The sequence below is a fragment of the Esox lucius genome, chromosome 6, assembly GCF_011004845.1.
Source record: "Esox lucius isolate fEsoLuc1 chromosome 6, fEsoLuc1.pri, whole genome shotgun sequence".
In the NCBI taxonomy this organism is placed as follows: Eukaryota; Metazoa; Chordata; class Actinopteri; order Esociformes; family Esocidae; genus Esox; species Esox lucius.
In genome coordinates this window covers 8,141,589-8,160,007 of record NC_047574.1, presented here as the reverse complement: position 1 = coordinate 8,160,007, position 18,419 = coordinate 8,141,589, and the positions used below count along the sequence as shown (strand labels likewise).

Below are 18,419 nucleotides of genomic sequence, written 5' to 3'. Positions count from 1 at the left end.
TTTCTTGCCAGCACAATGTCTCAAATTACAGATGGTATACTACTTCCTGTTAGCATGACATCTTGGATGTTTATATCTAAGACTTGACTCATATACAAAAAGAAATATTGTTAATTACAGTAATTTGTTGTTAAACAAATGGATGTATTTAAATTTGAAGTTCATGTTCATTTTATTAATTAAAAGTGGACCATGAATTGTTTCATTCAAGTCATGAGTGTGTCCCAAAGCGGATGCATTTATTGAACCACTAACCAGTCTATGGAAGCCACCCTCTATGGAAGAGATTCATTAGCAGAATGTAACCTCACAGGGCACTAATAGGTGCATAGGGGATACGGGCTAAATTGGGATCCACAGACGTCCTAGGGGTGTGAACATGCAACAGTGACTAAAAGTACAATCATGTCACAAAACTTTTTTTTCTTGCTTTTTCTTCACAAGATGAAAGCAAGAAAAAAAAATCCTTTGGATTTCTAATTATTTTAGGGTCTGTAGGATCTGAGGGAAATCTGTGTCTCTAAGTTGATACACTTGCCAGGTGGTCAGGAAGTACAGCTCAGATTCCATCAAAATGTTTGGGCATTGGGAAAAAGCCAGATCTGCTGATGGTGGCCTCTCTCGGTCTGTCTGTCCCTTTCTCTCTGTCGTTCCCTTTCATTGTCTGTCTGTCTTGGGACAGATATATTACTATGAAACAAATTTGACATGTGGCACGGCACATAGTGCTTGGGAACTGGGAAGAAATCTTTATTAATAAAGTATATTTCCATTTGTCACGGTTTTGGCTGACAGACGTAAATGTGTAGCAGGATGAACATGGCTTATGAGAGAGGGAGAGGATGGGGGGGCATAAGGAGGGAGAGGGGTAAGGCAGCAGAGGGGAGTGTGCCCCTGGCTACTCCTATTCTCCCCTTTTCCCACAGGAGAGCCTCTCAAGCAGATCATCATGAAGGACACAAAGCAGCAGTGACAGAAGAGCAGAAACGACAGACCATGTGACGTAGAGACGAAATACTGCTGAATACTGTGGCTAATAACTTTATTCTATGTTATCATGACCATCTCTGACGGACAATCACATTAGGGACGGGGCGCAGCGGAACATTCCATGAAAGGACGTGTGTATGTCCCATTTCCAGCAGCCACAATCTCTGTTCTACTGTCCACCAGACAACTGATCCACTGCAGAGTGACAGAAAGACACTGAACGCGTGCAGAGAAAAAGCAGTAGGGAAACACTGCTCAGACTGAGAAAAAACATCCCAACTAGCCCTACGATCCGATCTCAACACATTTCATCTACCACTATGACAGGAATGAAGAGTATGTAACACAACTGCTGGAGAACGAACACACGAAAAATGAGGGTGTAAAACAAAAAAATAAATAAATAAGAAAACGTATTCCATGTGGAACCTCCAGCAGCACCCCCCCGGATCAGCCCCCCACCCGATTCTCCTGCGAGACACATTTGTGTCTCATTAATTACCCAGGGGGCTGCAGCAGCAAGCTCAGTATTCCATTATAAAGCAACATGCTCTAGCAGAGAGCTTCAGTGTTCCGGGCAACAGAGCTCTAGGTCTATAATATAAATCAGCATTGCTGCAGTCCATCCGCCACACTCCACACCACAGCTCCACGCCTCGCCTCGTACATTCTGCTGCCGCGGCAACTAGCAGCCCCGAGTTGCATGGAGTCACACAGCGCAGGGGCTGGCAAAGCGGGGCGCGGGAGTCAGAAAGCACAGAACACATCAATAAACCTCGCTACACAAAGAGACCATCTCCGCCCGGACCCCCTACCCCATACCCCCGCCTTCCAGCCTGATGTCCCCCCCAGCATCTCCCCACCACGCTGGGAGCCCACCCACCCACCCACCCAGAGTGCAGCATGCTGCCGTTCTCCACAGAGGAAGCCGACCAGGACAAAGGCGAGGCGAGAATCGGGAGACACTGAGCTTAACTCAGCCTCCTGTCCCCCTCCTCCAAATCCTGAGCCTGTACCTTTTTCTTCAGCTGCCGCTGTGCTTGTCGGATCTTCCTCTTGGCGAGCTTCTCGTCCTCGACGGAGGTGTCAACGATTGCTCTTTTCTTGATCTGAGAGGCGGCCTGAGCCATGGTGCCGGGACGGAGCGGAGCGGTATCCTTACAGAGCAGGAGCACGAGGAGGTCCTTTAGACGCGTGGAAACTGCTCCTCAGGCTGGTTTAAGATCCTAACAGGTGAGGAGAGGAGGGCTCGGTGGGGGTGCCGTTATCCAGGAGCTCTCTCAGGACAGCAGAGGGAGGAGCGACAGTCAGGAGGAGGACAAAACAGAAACAGACCAACTCCTCTCTCTCTCTCTCTCCCTCTGGTGTGATGGAGTGCTGTGGTATCCAGGGGAGGCAGACTGGAGGCAGTGGGCTGGGTGGGGGCAGTAGGTGGAGGCAAGAGGCTGGGTGGAGGTGTCAGGCTGACGATGGCCTCCCCCCTGGAGGCAAGAAGAATCGGCTAATCTCTAGGGAAACCGAACAGGTCCTTCTCTGTCTTCCGTCATATGTCTCCTGGCCCTAGCTAAAACGCCACACATCTCTGCTCACACAGAACTGGCGATGTAATGAGAGAGAGGGGGGTGGGGGGTGAGGACATAAAGGGGAGAAAGAGGCAGCGGGGATATGGAGGCAGTGCTACGCCACGAGCTGGAAGGGCCTCAGCAAAGGGAGGGAAACGGAGGGGGAGATGCTATGCAAGCGAAAAGAAGGAAAGCAGAATCGAGGGAGAGGGAGGGAGACACTGCTTATAGGGGGAGATGCCTGTGTGCAGATCACTGCACATACAGAAAGGTAGAGAGAGAAAGAGAGAGATGGAGGGAGGGTGACAGAAAGAATGGGTGAGAAAGGGGTGGGGGTGACAGAGAAATGACTACCAGTTAAAAAGCAGCTCTGATGTTGCTGGTATCAGGCAGACGGACGGACAGACTGGTCTGCTGCTGTAACAAGCTGACGATTCAAACCCCAAAAAATGGACTTTGACACAAAGACTTGGGTGCCAGATTTGCCATTGCGTGTGATTTTCAGGTTCCACTACAGCATGAAACTAGGTCGAATAACGGTGAAGAAGCACGAGGAGGAAGAGTTTGGAGGACAACAAAACACAGTCTGAAAAGGTGTGTGTGTGGGGGGGGGTTAAAGATTATATCCCATTGTATTGATTTCATTTACAGCCATCACATGACCTACTGTTCATTTCTCTATGTTTGTTGCTGTCACTGGTAGAGACTGAGGCTGAGTTACAGAGACTGATGCTCTAGGACCGCAGTGGTTGAATATTTAATGATGATGAGGAGGCGGGGCTCTGGTGTCTAAGGAGGTGGGGCTGAGGGGCGTTAAGAAGGGTGATCTGCGGGAACATTTGGAGGCTATTGGCCAGCTGGTTATTACGGCCCAAACTCCAGAGCATGAAAGCACAGAGACAGAGAATTGTTGTTGGTAATGTTCATATTGAGAGAGAAGAGAAAAATGTCTGGCAAACACACGTTTCAAGTTTAAGTTTATTTGTCAAATGCCCCGAGCAACACAGTGTCATCCTGCACAATGAAATTATTGTGACATGCCACCCGACAACTACGTAGTGAGAATTAAGGAAAAAATATATAAAGAAAATATATAGCAAAAAAATAAAGCCAGAATTTACATAACACTGTACACAAGCATCAGTTTTAAAAGGGTACTGTAAACTAGCAGCAATACGGATGGTAGTATTGAATATCATAGATATAGTAAGTATGGCAATAATATGCATCAAAAGGTAAACTAGCAGCAATTTTAGAAAGAGTAGGATGTGGAGTATGAAGAATATGGGTAGAAGTATTGAATATTATAGATACATGAGTGTAATATGCTAATGAATGATACATGGGGAAAATATCTTTAAGGTGGTGAAGTGGGGGTACTTTACACATCCTATTTATAGCTGTCAGTAACAACACATTACACATCCTATCTATATCCGTCAGTAACAACACATTACACATCCTATTTATATCCGTCAGTAACAACACATTACACATCCTATCTATATCCGTCAGTAACAACACATTACACATCCTATCTATATCCGTCAGTAACAACCCATTACACATCCTATCTATATCCGTCAGTAACAACACATTACACATCCTATCTATTGCCGTCAGTAACAACACATTACACATCCAATCTATATCCGTCAGTAACAACACATTACACATCCTATCTATAGCCGTCTGTAACAACACGTTACACATCCTATCTATATCCGTCAGTAACAACACATTACACATCCTATCTATAGCCGTCTGTAACAACACGTTACACATCCTATCTATATCCGTCAGTAACAACACATTACACATCCTATCTATATCCGTCAGTAACAACACATTACACATCCTATCTATATCCGTCAGTAACAACACATTACACATCCTATCTATATCCGTCAGTAACAACACATTACACATCCTATCTATAGCCGTCAGTAACAACACATTACACATCCTATCTATATCTGTCAGTAACAACACGTTACACATCCTATCTATATCCGTCAGTAACAACACATTACACATCCTATCTATAGCCGTCAGTAATAACACATTACACATCCTATCTATATCCGTCAGTAACAACATATTACACATCCTATCTATATCCGTCAGTAACAACACATTACACATCCTATCTATAGCCGTCAGTAATAACACGTTACACATTCTATCTATAGCCGTCAGTAACAACACATTACACATCCTATCTATAGCCATCAGTAACAACACGTTACACATCCTACTTATAGGCCTCAGTAACATATTACACACCCTACCTCCAAACCTTCCAACACAATACTGAACAGAGAAATGTATAGGGCAGATTGATGACAATCCAACAACTGAGGAAACAGATTGTCATAAAACACATCCTTTTCCTGGAATCCACAGTAGCTCTTAGCCCGACATCTGATTCAGAGAAAAAAGACCTCTCACTACAGCTACTAACAAGGATTATATGGTAAAATTAAACAAGACATTCTGTCACTAATGCTACTAAAAAGGATTATACAGTAACATTAAACAAGACCTTTTCTAATATCAGCTACTAACAAGGATTATACAGTAACATTAAATAAGACCTTCTCTCCCTAATGCAATAATTAATCAGCTACAGTGGTTCAAAACATTATTTAACCCTCTTGGACTTATTTACGAAATAAAATGGGATTTGTTGGTTTTTGGTTTTAGACACCTACTGAATTACAAATATAAAACAGAAAATTACTGATTGTGACAGCATTCATTCCCTTTGCTACAGGACACCTGAATGAGTTGTGGTTCAACCAACTGTCTTTAAATATCAAGTACAGTAACTATTTGAATGGAGTCCATCTGTCTGGGCAATTAAGGTGTTCACATGATTTCAGGTTAAAAGCACCTTAGGAAAAAAAAAGACTGACATCAAATCTTGGCAAGTGTTTGCCAGAAGGCATGTGAGAGACTCTGAGACCAAGTGCCAGAAGGCATGTGAGAGACTCTGAGACCAAGTGCCAGAAGGCATGTGAGAGACTCTGAGACCAAGTGCCAGAAGGCATGTGAGAGACTCTGAGACCAAGAGCCAGAAGGCATGTGAGAGACTCTGAGACCAAGTGCCAGAAGGCATGTGAGAGACTCTGAGACCAAGAGCCAGAAGGCATGTGAGAGACTCTGAGACCAAGTGCCAGAAGGCATGTGAGAGACTCTGAGACCAAGAGCCAGAAGGCATGTGAGAGACTCTGAGACCAAGTGCCAGAAGGCATGTGAGAGACTCTGAGACCAAGTGCCAGAAGGTTCCATGATCTGATGAGACCAGAACACACATCATCCTGAGAATATCACTACCGTGATGCATGGTGTTGGCAGCATTATGCTACGGGACGTTCCTCAGCATGAGGGCCTGGAAAGCTGGAAAGAAGGCAAAATGGGTGCAGCAAAGTACAGAGAAATCTTGGAAGAAAACCTGCTGAAGTCTGCAACAGACCTGGGACTTGGGAGATGATTCATCCTCCAGCAGGACAATGACCCCAAATAAAAAGCTAAAGCCACACTTGAAGTGGCTCAAAAACAATGTCCCAGAGTTGCCGAGTCAGATTTAATCATTTTTGGGTCATTATTCTTTTATGATGTATGATGTAACAAAACGGAAAACGGAAAACATCTAAAAGGGGTGAACACTTTTGAGAGCCACTGAAATTGAAGGAACACTGCATTTCATGTTTAGAAAACTAAATCAAGCCAGCGGTGAATGCAAGGCTACTTTGCCCAGGGCTTCCCAGAATGGAGGTCCTGGGGGTACAGGTGCAGGCATCTGCGCAGGTAGGCATAACCCGTGCAGAGCACATGCCCCATTGATATATTGCCCTTTCCAGTTTACATGTGCCCGTCCGTTTTCTTTATACACGTCACTAACTGATGCATCGCCCATCCGCGTGCGTAGACAACTCACTCCGCTAATGTTTTCTGCTTCAGCACATGTCACCTGAAAGGTCAGTCCACAGCCCTGTATTAGTGAATATGGTACGGGTGTGTCCCTTCTGTAATATGAATTGGCTGGCTTAGGTTAAACTGTGTTTAAAATGCATCGTATGAATAGTATGAATGGAGAAATGCCAGAAGGTAGTACACATGTAACAGGACCGCCCCCCCTTTCCACAAAAAAACACAGAAGAATTAGTTATTATAATTAGTTATTATAATTAGTTATTATAATTAGTTATTAGTATTAGTTACGAGTATTAGTATTAGTATTTTTATTAGTATTAGTTATTAGAATTTGTTTTAATAATTTTCATGAAACCCATTAGTTAACTCCAAGGAATTGGTACTAACCAACCTAAAGTCTTGCACTCTGTATGTTTTTGTGTGTTTTGATTTACAGTGTTGGAAAATCATTTACAATTTTTTGGAGAACCCTGGGCCTCTGGAGAACCCTGTGCCTTTGGAGAACCTGGGCCTCTGCCAAGGACAGTAATGAAAAGAGGGATGAAAGGACTGATGCAGAGATGGAGAAGAAATTCTGTCTTACCCTTTTTCGTCTCAATCATGTGGCTAACCCTAACCCTAAACCATGCCAGACAAAGGTATTTGTTGTGGATGATTTAGATGCAGGTGTACATTTAGATGTTGAATGTCTTGTCCAAGACACAGTCTGATGTCATAATCTAAATAGCTCTGTGTGTATTTTTGGTAGAGACCTCCTGTTTGATATAATCATGTATTGAAATGCATAGATTATTGGGAATGCGATGTTTGATCAGAGTTAGAGTACCCAGAAAATACATTCTTTCTCCAATCTGACACTAACAAAACTTTCTCTACTGTCACTTGCAAAACTGTAACACTAACTAACAAAACCTTTGGTCAGTAACATGAAATAATGAAATACAAAATCCTTAACTTACATGCCTCCAACCTGTAACACAATGGACATTCCTACGACCTGACAACAGATTTTCCTCCAATACTCCCATCACTCTTGGTCAACTCAGACAGAGCAGGACTTCATCACAGCATGGTAATAATATCCAGCAGGGAGTTTGTTAACCAAGGCTTCCTGCCCACATTGACAGCCTCCAGAACCTGCCTGTGCTCTAGCAGTGTCAGAGCTGCACCACCACAGCTACAAATGAGCAGGTCCAAATGAGAAGAAACTGAGAATAGCAACTCTCTCAGGTGCTTCACAGAGAGCAGTAACTCGGGATCAGCTGATCGATTGACTGACAAAAGCATTTACTCTGTTTCTGTATCACTGATGCTGATGAATAGTGAACAGCCACTGGTTCTCTTCCAGCTTCTAATATCCTCTGACACCCGGTTGACAGTATCTTACCTTTTCTATCTGTCTTAACAAACTTAAACAGGCTCTAACGTTTCCAGCCTGTAACAGCATCTAACAGCCCCTTGCAACCTTACAGCCCATAACAGCATACTCTACTAAATTGCAAAATGAAATTGATGCCATTACTGATATATAACCTGCCGACCTTCTGATAGTTTAAAATAAATTGTCCAAGGCATTTTTATGTCTGTTTTTGATTATCTACCCTTAACCCTTTAGATGCTGGCTTTCACTGTGCCCACCGATTCAAAACTGGAGACAGTTTAAAGACTCACCATTGCATTTTGTATCTAAAGTTGGGATCTTTGTTTGATGTCTGTTGTGCCTCTTCTTGTTTATTTACAAAGCGCTCATACAGAAACTTCCAGCATATCATCATTTATCATTTATCAAGTTAAAACTACAAAATTGCATATAGCACACAATAACATCCCTTCTACAACCTCATACGGCACAATACAGATTTCATACAAACTATGGATTTTGTCTTAATCTTTGGTACGACGGTTGTCACAGTGAGAGTAGTTTCTGCTGTTCGCCTACAACTGGCCACTGGATGCCAGAGTCCCTCTAGTGGCCACCTGAAGGAGCCGCAACAACACCCTTGCTCTGTCAATCATCTGCTGTGTGGGTGGGGCGCAGCAGAGAAACTGGTTCACCAAGATGGTTACAGAACCTCTAATCAATAGACATCTGACTGCTAATCTCATAGATGCATTCAATATGACAAGAGGCTTAGGGTATAGGAATTGATTGAGAGGATAGATGTTGCTAACCCTGCAACAAACAGACCAGTCGTCTCAGACATCATCCTGGCTGTGTCCCATTAGATCTCCTTAGAGCTCTATAGAAGCTAAATATAATTTAAAAAGGGGAGCTATTGTCTTCTCTATATAGTGTGCACCTACTTTTGACAAGGGCCTATATGTAATATAAGGGAGTAGTGTGCCATTTATCGGGCCTCCATGTCTTCTACAGTCTTGATGTCTAAATGGGATCAAAGTGCACTTCACATCTTCACCACTAGAGGACAGCAGTATACGGAGAACAAGATGGATCATTCCAGAAAAACACACACACACACACACACAGACACTCTCTCTCTCTCTATATATATATATATAAGAATAATTATTGTTTGAGTGCATAATGCATACTTTATTAAAAAACATGGATGGCAGTCATCAAACCATTGAAGAACTGGATGTCACAGACATACAGTAACATGCTATACCACTAAACTGCTGAACTGAGTCTCCAGGAACCACATAAAAGCTACCTGGGTTGATCGGTTGATTGCTAGTTACCAGGGATGATCTGTTGATTGTTAGTTACCTGTGGTGACTTGCTGATTGCTAGTACCAGGGGTGATCTCTTGATTGCTAGTTACCTTGGATGATCGGTTTATTGCTAGTTATCTGGGGTGATCTGTTGATTGCTAGTTACATGGGATGATCTGTTGATTGGTAGTTACCTGTGGTGATCTGTTGATTGCTAGTTTCCAGGGGTGATCTGTTGATTGCTAGTAACATAGGGTGATCTGTTGATTGGTAGTTACCAGGGGTGATCTGTTGATTGGTAGTTACCAGGGGTGATCTGTTGATTGCTAGTAACATAGGGTGATCTGTTGATTGGTAGTTCCCAGGGGTGATCAGTTGATTGCTAGTTACCAGTGGTGGTCTGTTGATTGCTAGTAACATAGGGTGATCTGTGGATTGCTAGTTACCAGGGGTGATCTGTTGATTGCTAGTTACCAGGGGTGGTCTGTTGATTGCTAGTAACCTATGTGATCTGTTGATTGCAACTGATCATTTGATCAAACCTAAAACTATTGTCAGTCAAGAGAACACTATAAAGGTGACAGCTGACATCAACCTACAGTACTGTATCTAGTTCATACAGCCCGCAGTGAAACTTATCTCAATGCGCAGGCTGGATAGTGTGGTGGACACATTCAAATGTAAGTCACTGAGCAGATGCTGTTATCTGGTGCGACCAACAACCAAAGCGCTATTCTCTAACAAATGAACTAGCCTACAACTGATCTAGCACGGTCCATTGTTGAACAGGGATCAGTTATCTCAGAAGGCTGGAGAATTGAAACGAGTGGAATCATAAAGCCAAAATGCCAAAGGCATTTGTCTACGCATTACGTAACATGGCATCAACGCACCCTCTCTGGTATTTGACTCCCAACTCCCCAGAGAGAACCACCTGGCCGGGGGCAGCCAGATGGGGGCTTTGAATGCAGCTTGACTGTCACCCCTTAACAAGGCACACACGCCCCTAATCAGGCCTTGTCAGGTGGCAGCTAAAAGGGCGCCTAGTAAAGCAGCTCCGGGCAACAGCAGAGAGTGGAAGACTGCAGAGAGGGATGCTGGGATATTTCTGTTTTGCTTTAATCTCTTCAATTTTCTGGTTAATAAATGCCCTCCAGGGCCCAGAACACTGGTACTGTGTCCCTTCCCAGGGTCACGCCCGTTACAGCACCATTCATCCAAACCCATTGAAGAAGCCCAAGGCTGGGGTCTCTGAAATCACAGAGCTGTCATTGGTGGAAAGTTCCATACAAGACAAAAGAAATAGAAAACTGCAATAATAACAGGTGTATTATTATAACATTGTGTAAAAAGCTGTGAGAAGCAGAGCTCCAGCAGAAAGGAATGGGATGAGTAACAGGGCTTCGGTACAGGGGTTTATATATATATAAAAGGTAAATAAACAACATTCATGACAGAGAGAGTGCAGAACCATGAGCTTATGAGCTTAAGTATAAAATGCCTATATCCTCTACCATTTACCTAATAACTACTACCTATACCGATTAACCATACCTAATAACTATACCTAATATCTATTAACTATACCTAATACCTATCCTCTATTACCTATTTCTAATTGCTATTAACCTTACCTGTTAATAATAATAATAATACTATCACCTATTACCTATATATATTAGTTACCTATAGCCCAATATACATATTATAAATAACACCTTTTACTTTGATTTAATACATTACCTATAACTAACACCTGTTATTAATAACAATATGTTACCTATACAGTATACCTATTAGCTAAACTTGTTACCTATACCTAAAACCGGTTACCTACTGATCAGTGTCTTGTTTTGGTGAAAAACCTTGATAGAAACAGAGGAGATGAGCAGTGAATGATTTGTAAAGTCTGATAAAGGGTTGGGGCTCCATGTTCTCTTTTCTGTGTAGGTTAGGGTTTGATATTCCTAGTCTGGTGTTGATTTAAGTGTGCATATTCCCAATCCGGTGAAGGATTAATTCTTCATACTTCATATTTTGACATCCCACTGATTCCAATGAAAAACAGGGATACTATTTTTGTCAGATTAAACATCAGAATATAAATAATGCATTACTTGGATATGCCGGATGAAACAGTTTACATTTTTAATCATACTCTACTAACATCTCAGTTGTCTTACACTGGCAAACAGTTTTCACTGGTTGCCGGTGAGTCTATAAGAAGAAAGCTCCAAGAAATCACACAGCTCCCATCTTGGCTAGCTCACTGTGGACACATCCATATCTCTTCTAAAGACAATAGGCGTGAATAAAAAAATGACAGGTTTAACTTACAAACCAAAATGAATGGAACTGTGCAACAAATACATTGATGAAGCATATCCTGTAGCTTATCAAGATGCATTCTGGGACTTTGGCAAATAAACCTTTCTTACAAGCAGAATCACTCAAACCTTAGTCAGCCATGGAACAAAGTTGAAAGGGTTTATATTTCCAGAACGGTGTAGGGTTGGGGCACTATTCTAGAACAGGGACCCCTGGGACTAACGGGTCGTTTGGGACCAAGTTTCACTCCCAGGGGGAGTCCAGCTCCATACATGGGCACAGACCACCACTACAGACTGTAGCCATGGACACAACATTCCCATAACACAATGTTACGTAGTAGCACCTACTAGCTAGCACATCATATCCTGGACAATGTGAACATACTGTAGACGAGCTAGGGAATCATTAGTACAGGCTAAATAAGTAGTACGGCATTAATAAATTGTACTGGGTTAGTTTGTAGTACATGGTTAATGAGTAGTATGGGGTCTGTCCACACCTTGTCTTGTAGTACCTGTCTGTCTGCGCAGCGTCCTGTAGTACCCATCTGTCTGTGTAATGTCCTGTAGCATTGGATGGACACTATACCGGCCCTGTTGCCGCTGATTATGTTCCACCTGCCTGCCTGTCACTCTACATAGTGTCTTGTAGTCTCTGTCTCTCTGCGTAGTGTCTTGTAGTCTCTGTCTATCTGCGTAGTGTCTTGTAGTCTCTGTCTCTCTGTGTAGTGTCCTATAGTACCTGTCTGTCTGCGCAGTGTCCTGTAGTACCTGTTGGTCTGCGCAGTGTCCTGTAGTACCTGTCGGTCTGCGCAGCGTCCTGTAGTAACCGTCGGTCTGCTCAGTGTCCTGTAGTACCTGTCGGTCTGTGCAGTGTCCTGTAGTACCTGTCAGTTTGCGTAGTGTCCTGTAGTACCTGTCGGTCTGCATAGTGTCCTGTAGTACCTGTCGGTCTGCGCTGCGTACTGTAGTACCTGTCGGTCTGCGCTGCGTACTGTAGTACCTGTTGGTCTGTGCAGTGTCCTGTAGTACCTGTCAGTTTGCGTAGTGTCCTGTAGTACCTGTCGGTTTGGGTAGTGTCCTGTAGTACCTGTCGGTCTGCGCAGCGTCCTGTAGTACCTGTCGGTTTGCGTAGTGTCCTGTAGTACCTGTCGGTTTGAGTAGTGTCCTGTAGTACCTGTCGGTTTGAGTAGTGTCCTGTAGTACCTGTCTGTCTGCGCAGTGTCCTGTAGTACCTGTCGGTCTGCGCAGTGTCCTGTAGTAACCGTCGGTCTGCTCAGTGTCCTGTAGTACCTGTCGGTCTGTGCAGTGTCCTGTAGTACCTGTCAGTTTGCGTAGTGTCCTGTAGTACCTGTCGGTCTGCATAGTGTCCTGTAGTACCTGTCGGTCTGCGCTGCGTACTGTAGTACCTGTCGGTCTGCGCTGCGTACTGTAGTACCTGTCGGTCTGTGCAGTGTCCTGTAGTACCTGTCAGTTTGCGTAGTGTCCTGTAGTACCTGTCGGTTTGCGTAGTGTCCTGTAGTACCTGTCGGTCTGCGCAGCGTCCTGTAGTACCTGTCGGTTTGCGTAGTGTCCTGTAGTACCTGTCGGTTTGAGTAGTGTCCTGTAGTACCTGTCGGTTTGAGTAGTGTCCTGTAGTACCTGTCTGTCTGCGCAGTGTCCTGTAGTACCTGTCGGTCTGCGCAGTGTCCTGTAGTACCTGTCGGTCTGCATAGTGTCCTGTAGTACCTGTCGGTCTGCGCTGCGTACTGTAGTACCTGTCGGTCTGCATAGTGTCCTGTAGTACCTGTCGGTCTGCATAGTGTCCTGTAGTACCTGTCAGTTTGCGTAGTGTCCTGTAGTACCTGTCGGTCTGCATAGTGTCCTGTAGTACCTGTCGGTCTGCATAGTGTCCTGTAGTACCTGTCGGTTTGCGTAGTGTCCTGTAGTCTCTGTGCGGGTTTGGAAATGTGAGTACCACTCTGCTGACTTGTCATCTGCTTCCCAGTCCTTATCTAACCCTTAAGCCGTGGTGCACAGATCCAGCTGTCACACACCAGCCAGCCGTTACATACAACAACAACTACATTTCAAAAATGAATAATTTTTTATTATTCATTGTACCACTGCTGAACCACTGCTTTGTGGTTCACTGTCTGGGTGTGAGGGGTCAGGGATGTTCCTAATGAAGGAGCGAATCCCAGAAACCTGTTAGGCGGCTGGCTAAAATCAGAGAACATTTGGTGTGATGGTGGATGACCGGAGGAGGACAGGGAGGCTGTCTGGGAGGCTATTTTTGTGTGGTAAAGAGAGGGATGAATAGATTGAGAGAAAAAGGAGAGGAGTCTCAGGGTTTATCTGTTTGGGTGAGGTAGATTTAGGGATGGATGGACAGATCGATGGAGGGAGAGAGAGAAGGAGGGAGAGAGAAGGAAGGAAGGGAGCCCATGTTTCGGTGAGGTAGATTTAGGGATGATGGATAGATAGATCGATACACAGATATAGATGGATGAATGGATGAGGAGAAGAAGAGAGCCTGTTCGTTTGGGTGGGGCCAGTTCCAGTCCCCTGCTGGTATTCAGCCAACAATCTCCTAGGCAACTGACATGAGCCACAAATAGTACACCACCACATCGAATCCCTACGCCGCGCCATGGCCACACCGGACCGCACCACGCAGATACACTCATATCCTTCCACTCTGACAGGTAGCACCAGGCAACATGTGTGCCATCTACACCCGCACATCAAAACAACGTCTTTGCAAAGTCGCACGTGGACACTCGGCGAGTCATTACATTGTCATAAATCAACCAGAACAGTGTTTCAAATGTGTTGCTTAGCTGTGATGGAGCTCACGTACAGAGTGCAGAGGATAAATATCCATGTGAGAAATTGAATTATGCACTGTATGACCTCCACCCACTGTTTGGCACGGCAAATATGCTGCAGATGAGAGGCAGATCTCTGTGCATATCTCTACTAGTCCTCAGTACAAGAGTATTTTGTTCTAGAGTTCTCCCAACCTGAGGGTTCTCCTTGAGAGGCAGATATGGGGTGTGTCTGTCTCTCGCGCTCTCTCTCGCGCTCCCATTTCTATCACATTAATCATAGATGTCCCCCAATAGCTAGTATTTCTCCTCCAGTCCTGTTCAAGCAGGCTGTCAGGAGTCGCGCCAGATGTCAGGGTGAGTGTTGGTCCTCCCTCTGTCAGAGGAAATAGCTAGCATGTTGCCAGTAGCAGCAGCGTCTTGGTTCGGCTTGTCTTCATTCACGGCAAACAAAGAGGACTGACAGAGGGTCGGGGTTAAGGACTGAAGAGGAAAGACTAACACCCTAAATATACTACAGGAAGGTCCTGTCAACAAGCAGAGCTGGCCTCAGGCTGTCCTCAATCAGATGTAGAGCAGGTGGGCTGGAAGGGGCAGGCTTTGAGTTGGATGGGCACCACACCGGCCCCGTTGCCCCTGATTATGTTCCAGCTGCCTGCCTGCCTGTCCTCCAACCCATCAGCCCTGTGACTGGGAGTATGATAAGGTAGATTTAACAGATGGTCCAAGTCACTGGGCTGGGCTGGTTATCTACACATCAGAGCCACATCAAAGCATCAGTGACACGTTAGTCTCTCTCACACACACACACACACACACTCTGTACCCGTGGAAGCCCTGGTGTGTGGTAATGCTGCATGTCTCCTGCTCCTGCCAGGCCATGGGACTCACATCCCAAGTGCCTCCGTCCTGTCAAATCCTACACTGAGTTGGGGCCTGGGGCGATGGTCCGACGGGCCTCTCAGTTAACGTCTGTCCAGATTACCTGTCTCACAGTGCTTGTCTGGAAAGAGGAGTCTGGAACTCAGTACATCCAAAATACTCAAAAACTCAGGACATTCCAACTGGTCCCGGGAAACCCATGGGTGCGCGTGAGCAAGAACACGCAGATGTTGGATAGATCCTGATGCTCTGACAAGCCAGAGATAATCCAATTGCCTAGGCATTTACAAAAATACAAATGTTGATGGCTCCCAATTGACTGGAATGGATGCAATCTAAAGACTAGAAGAAATATGTAGTAAACAAGAGAGCAATGGAATATTTCAGTTGTCAGGAAAGCTACGACCACAAACCCTGGTCAGAGATAATCCAATTGTCTAGGTGTTTTACAAAACCACAAATGTCGATGACTCCCAAATGACTGCAAAGGATGCAATCTAAAGACTATAAGAAATATGTAGCACACAAGAGAGCAGTGGCTATTAGCTATCAGAGTAGGGCTGTTGATCAGAGTAGGGCTGTTGATCAGAGTAGGGCTGTTTATTAGAGTAGGGCTGTTTATTAGAGTAGGGTTGTTGATCGGAGTAGGGCTGTTGATCAGAGTAGGGCTGTTTATTAGAGTAGGGCTGTTGATCAGAGTAGGGCTGTTTATCAGAGTAGGGCTGTTGATCAGAGTAGGGCTGTTTATTAGAGTAGGGCTGTTGATCAGAGTAGGGCTGTTTATTAGAGTAGGGCTGTTGATCAGAGTAGGGCTGTTTATTAGAGTAGGGCTGTTGATCAGAGTAGGGCTGTAGATCAGAGTAGGGCTGTTGATCAGAGTAGGGCTGTTTATTAGAGTAGGGCTGTTGATCAGAGTAGGGCTGTTGATCGGAGTAGGGCTGTTTATTAGAGTAGGGTTGTTGATCAGAGTAGGCTGTTGATCAGAGTAGGGCTGTTGATCAGAGTAGGGCTGTTGATCGGAGTAGGGCTGTTTATTAGAGTAGGGTTGTTGATCAGAGTAGGGCTGTAGATCAGAGTAGGGCTGTTTATTAGAGTAGGGCTGTTGATCAGAGTAGGGCTGTTTATTAGAGTAGGGCTGTAGATCAGAGTAGGGCTGTTTATTAGAGTAGGGTTGTTGATCAGAGTAGGGCTGTTTATTAGAGTAGGGCTGTAGATCAGAGTAGGGCTGTAGATCACAATAGGGCAAATATGATATTGTACGAGGCAAAGCAAATGTGATAATTTTGGTTTTCGTGGAAAGAACAGGTTCCATGGTTCGAAAACGATAATTGCAAGGGACACGTCCTGCCGTTCATGTTGTGCGTTCCCGACGAATGCCAATAAGGCAGGGTGGTTTACTAAGGGAACGAACAACTACAGAAAACATGCTCTTAATCCCTGCAGCAAGTCGCATGTGTTGCAGCCAAACGGGCTGATGACAACCCTGCGGCTGCACCAAAGAATGTCGGCCTGCTCCGAATGAATGCGCGAACGCAGCCAAAATGAAACATATTGCGACCGCCTATCAACTTGTGAAGAGTGAAAAACCATTCACGGACTATGTCATATGACATATCACATTCAAATCTGTGACATAAAGCATTATTCTGATGATATAATATTTACATTCTATATTCAGTGAGGGAAAAAAGTATTTGATCCCCTGCTGATTTTGTACGTTTGCCCACTGACAAAGAAATAATTTTAATGGTTTATTTGAACAAACAAATCCTGAAAAACGCATGTCAAAATGTTTATAAATTGATTTGCATTTTAATGAGTGAAATAAGTATTCGACCCCTCTGCAAAACATGACTTAGTGCTTGGTGGCAAAACCCTTGTTGGCAATCACAGAGGTCAGACATTTCTTGTAGTTGGCCACCAGGTTTGCACACATCTCAGGAGGGATTTTGTCCCACTCCTGCTTGCAGATCTTCTCCAAGTCATTAATGTTTCAAAGCTGATGTTTGGCAACTCGAACCTTTAGCTCCATCCACAGATTCTCTATGGGATTACGGTCTGGAGACTGGCTAGGCCACTCCAGGACCTTAATGTGCTTCTTCTTGAGCCACTCCTTTGTTGCCTTGGCTGTGTGTTTTGGGTCATTGTCATGCTGGAATACCCACCCACGACCCATTTTCAATGCCCTGGCTGAGGGAAGGAGGTTCTCACCCAAGTTTTGACGGTACATGGCCCCATCCATCGTCCCTTTGATGCGGTGAAGTTGTCCTGTCCCCTAAGCAGAAAAACACCCCCAAAGCATAATGTTTCCACCTCCATGTTTGATGGTGGGGATGGTGTTCTTGGGGTCATAGGCAGCATTCCTCCTCCTCCAAACATGGCGAGTTGAGTTGATGCCATAGTGCTAAATTTTGGTCCCATCTGACCACAACACTTTCACCCAGTTCTCCTCTGAATCATTCTGATGTTCACTGGCAAACGTCAGAGAGGCCTGTACATGTGCTTTAATGAGCAGGGGGACCTTGCGTGTGGGGCAGGATTTCAGTCCTTCATGGCCTAGTGTGTTACCAATTGTTTTCTTCGTGAATATGGTCCCAGCTGCCTGGGACATTGACAAGATCCTCTCGTGTATTTCTGGGCTGATTCCTCATCATTCTCATGATCATTGCAACTCCACGAGGTGAGATCTTGCATGGAGGCCCAGACCGAGGGAGATTGACAGTTCTTTTTTTTTCTTCCATTTGCGAATAATCGCACCAACTGTTAAAAAACCATTACAATTATAGACTGATATTTTATTTGTCAGTGGGCAAACGTACAAAATCAGCAGGGGATCAAATACTTTTTTCCCTCACTGTATCTGGAAAATACAGTTTTTTTATTCCGTTCAGGCCAGTAAATTTCATACCAACTTGCCCAATAGGGCCAGTGAGAAATAAAAATTGCTTGGGACCTTGCGCCCATTAGGAACACAATCCAATAACCACTTGTACTCTCCAAGCTGTTAAGCCTGTTCGCTTCTTTTGATCACATCCATCACTCCACCACTTCATTCCTCTTTCCATTCTTCGTCTCTCCATCTCTAACATCTCAATATCCCCTACCTTTCTCTCCTCTGCAGTAACACCCTAATAAAGACCACACATTGCCAGGTATAATAATGCCTGTTTATATGACTACACTACTGGTCCTCCTACCACCACTTCAGGCTGAGAGAGAGAGAGAGAGAC

At 44.6% G+C, this 18,419-nt stretch overlaps 1 protein-coding gene and 1 long non-coding RNA gene across 46 annotated transcripts in view; one reads left to right on the top strand and one right to left on the bottom strand.

Annotated features, from left to right (window-relative positions):
* Positions 1 to 18,419, bottom strand: part of ank3b (ankyrin 3b) — a 145,375-nt gene that overhangs the window by 94,927 nt on the left and 32,029 nt on the right. For 42 of the 44 annotated variants that reach the window (XM_029120205.2, XM_034292949.1, XM_029120204.2 and 39 more), the window contains exon 1: positions 2,007 to 2,480. The exons of the other annotated variants lie outside the window; for them this stretch is intronic. In XM_029120205.2, coding sequence (XP_028976038.2) covers positions 2,007 to 2,120 — 114 coding nt within the window. In that variant the 5' untranslated portion in view covers positions 2,121 to 2,480. Of the gene's footprint in view, positions 1 to 2,006; positions 2,481 to 18,419 lie in introns of those variants that run through there. 44 annotated transcript variants of the gene reach the window in all.
* LOC106024330 lies at positions 1,929 to 18,354 on the top strand. 2 transcript variants are annotated; one of them, XR_004575834.1, is made up of 3 exons: positions 1,929 to 2,223; positions 3,058 to 3,146; positions 6,928 to 8,220. It is a non-coding gene; the product is annotated as an uncharacterized LOC106024330 (long non-coding RNA). The 2 variants fall into 2 exon arrangements; XR_002196862.2 differs by lacking the exon at positions 1,929 to 2,223 and adding an exon at positions 18,311 to 18,354 and having other exon boundaries at positions 2,887 to 3,146; positions 6,928 to 7,129.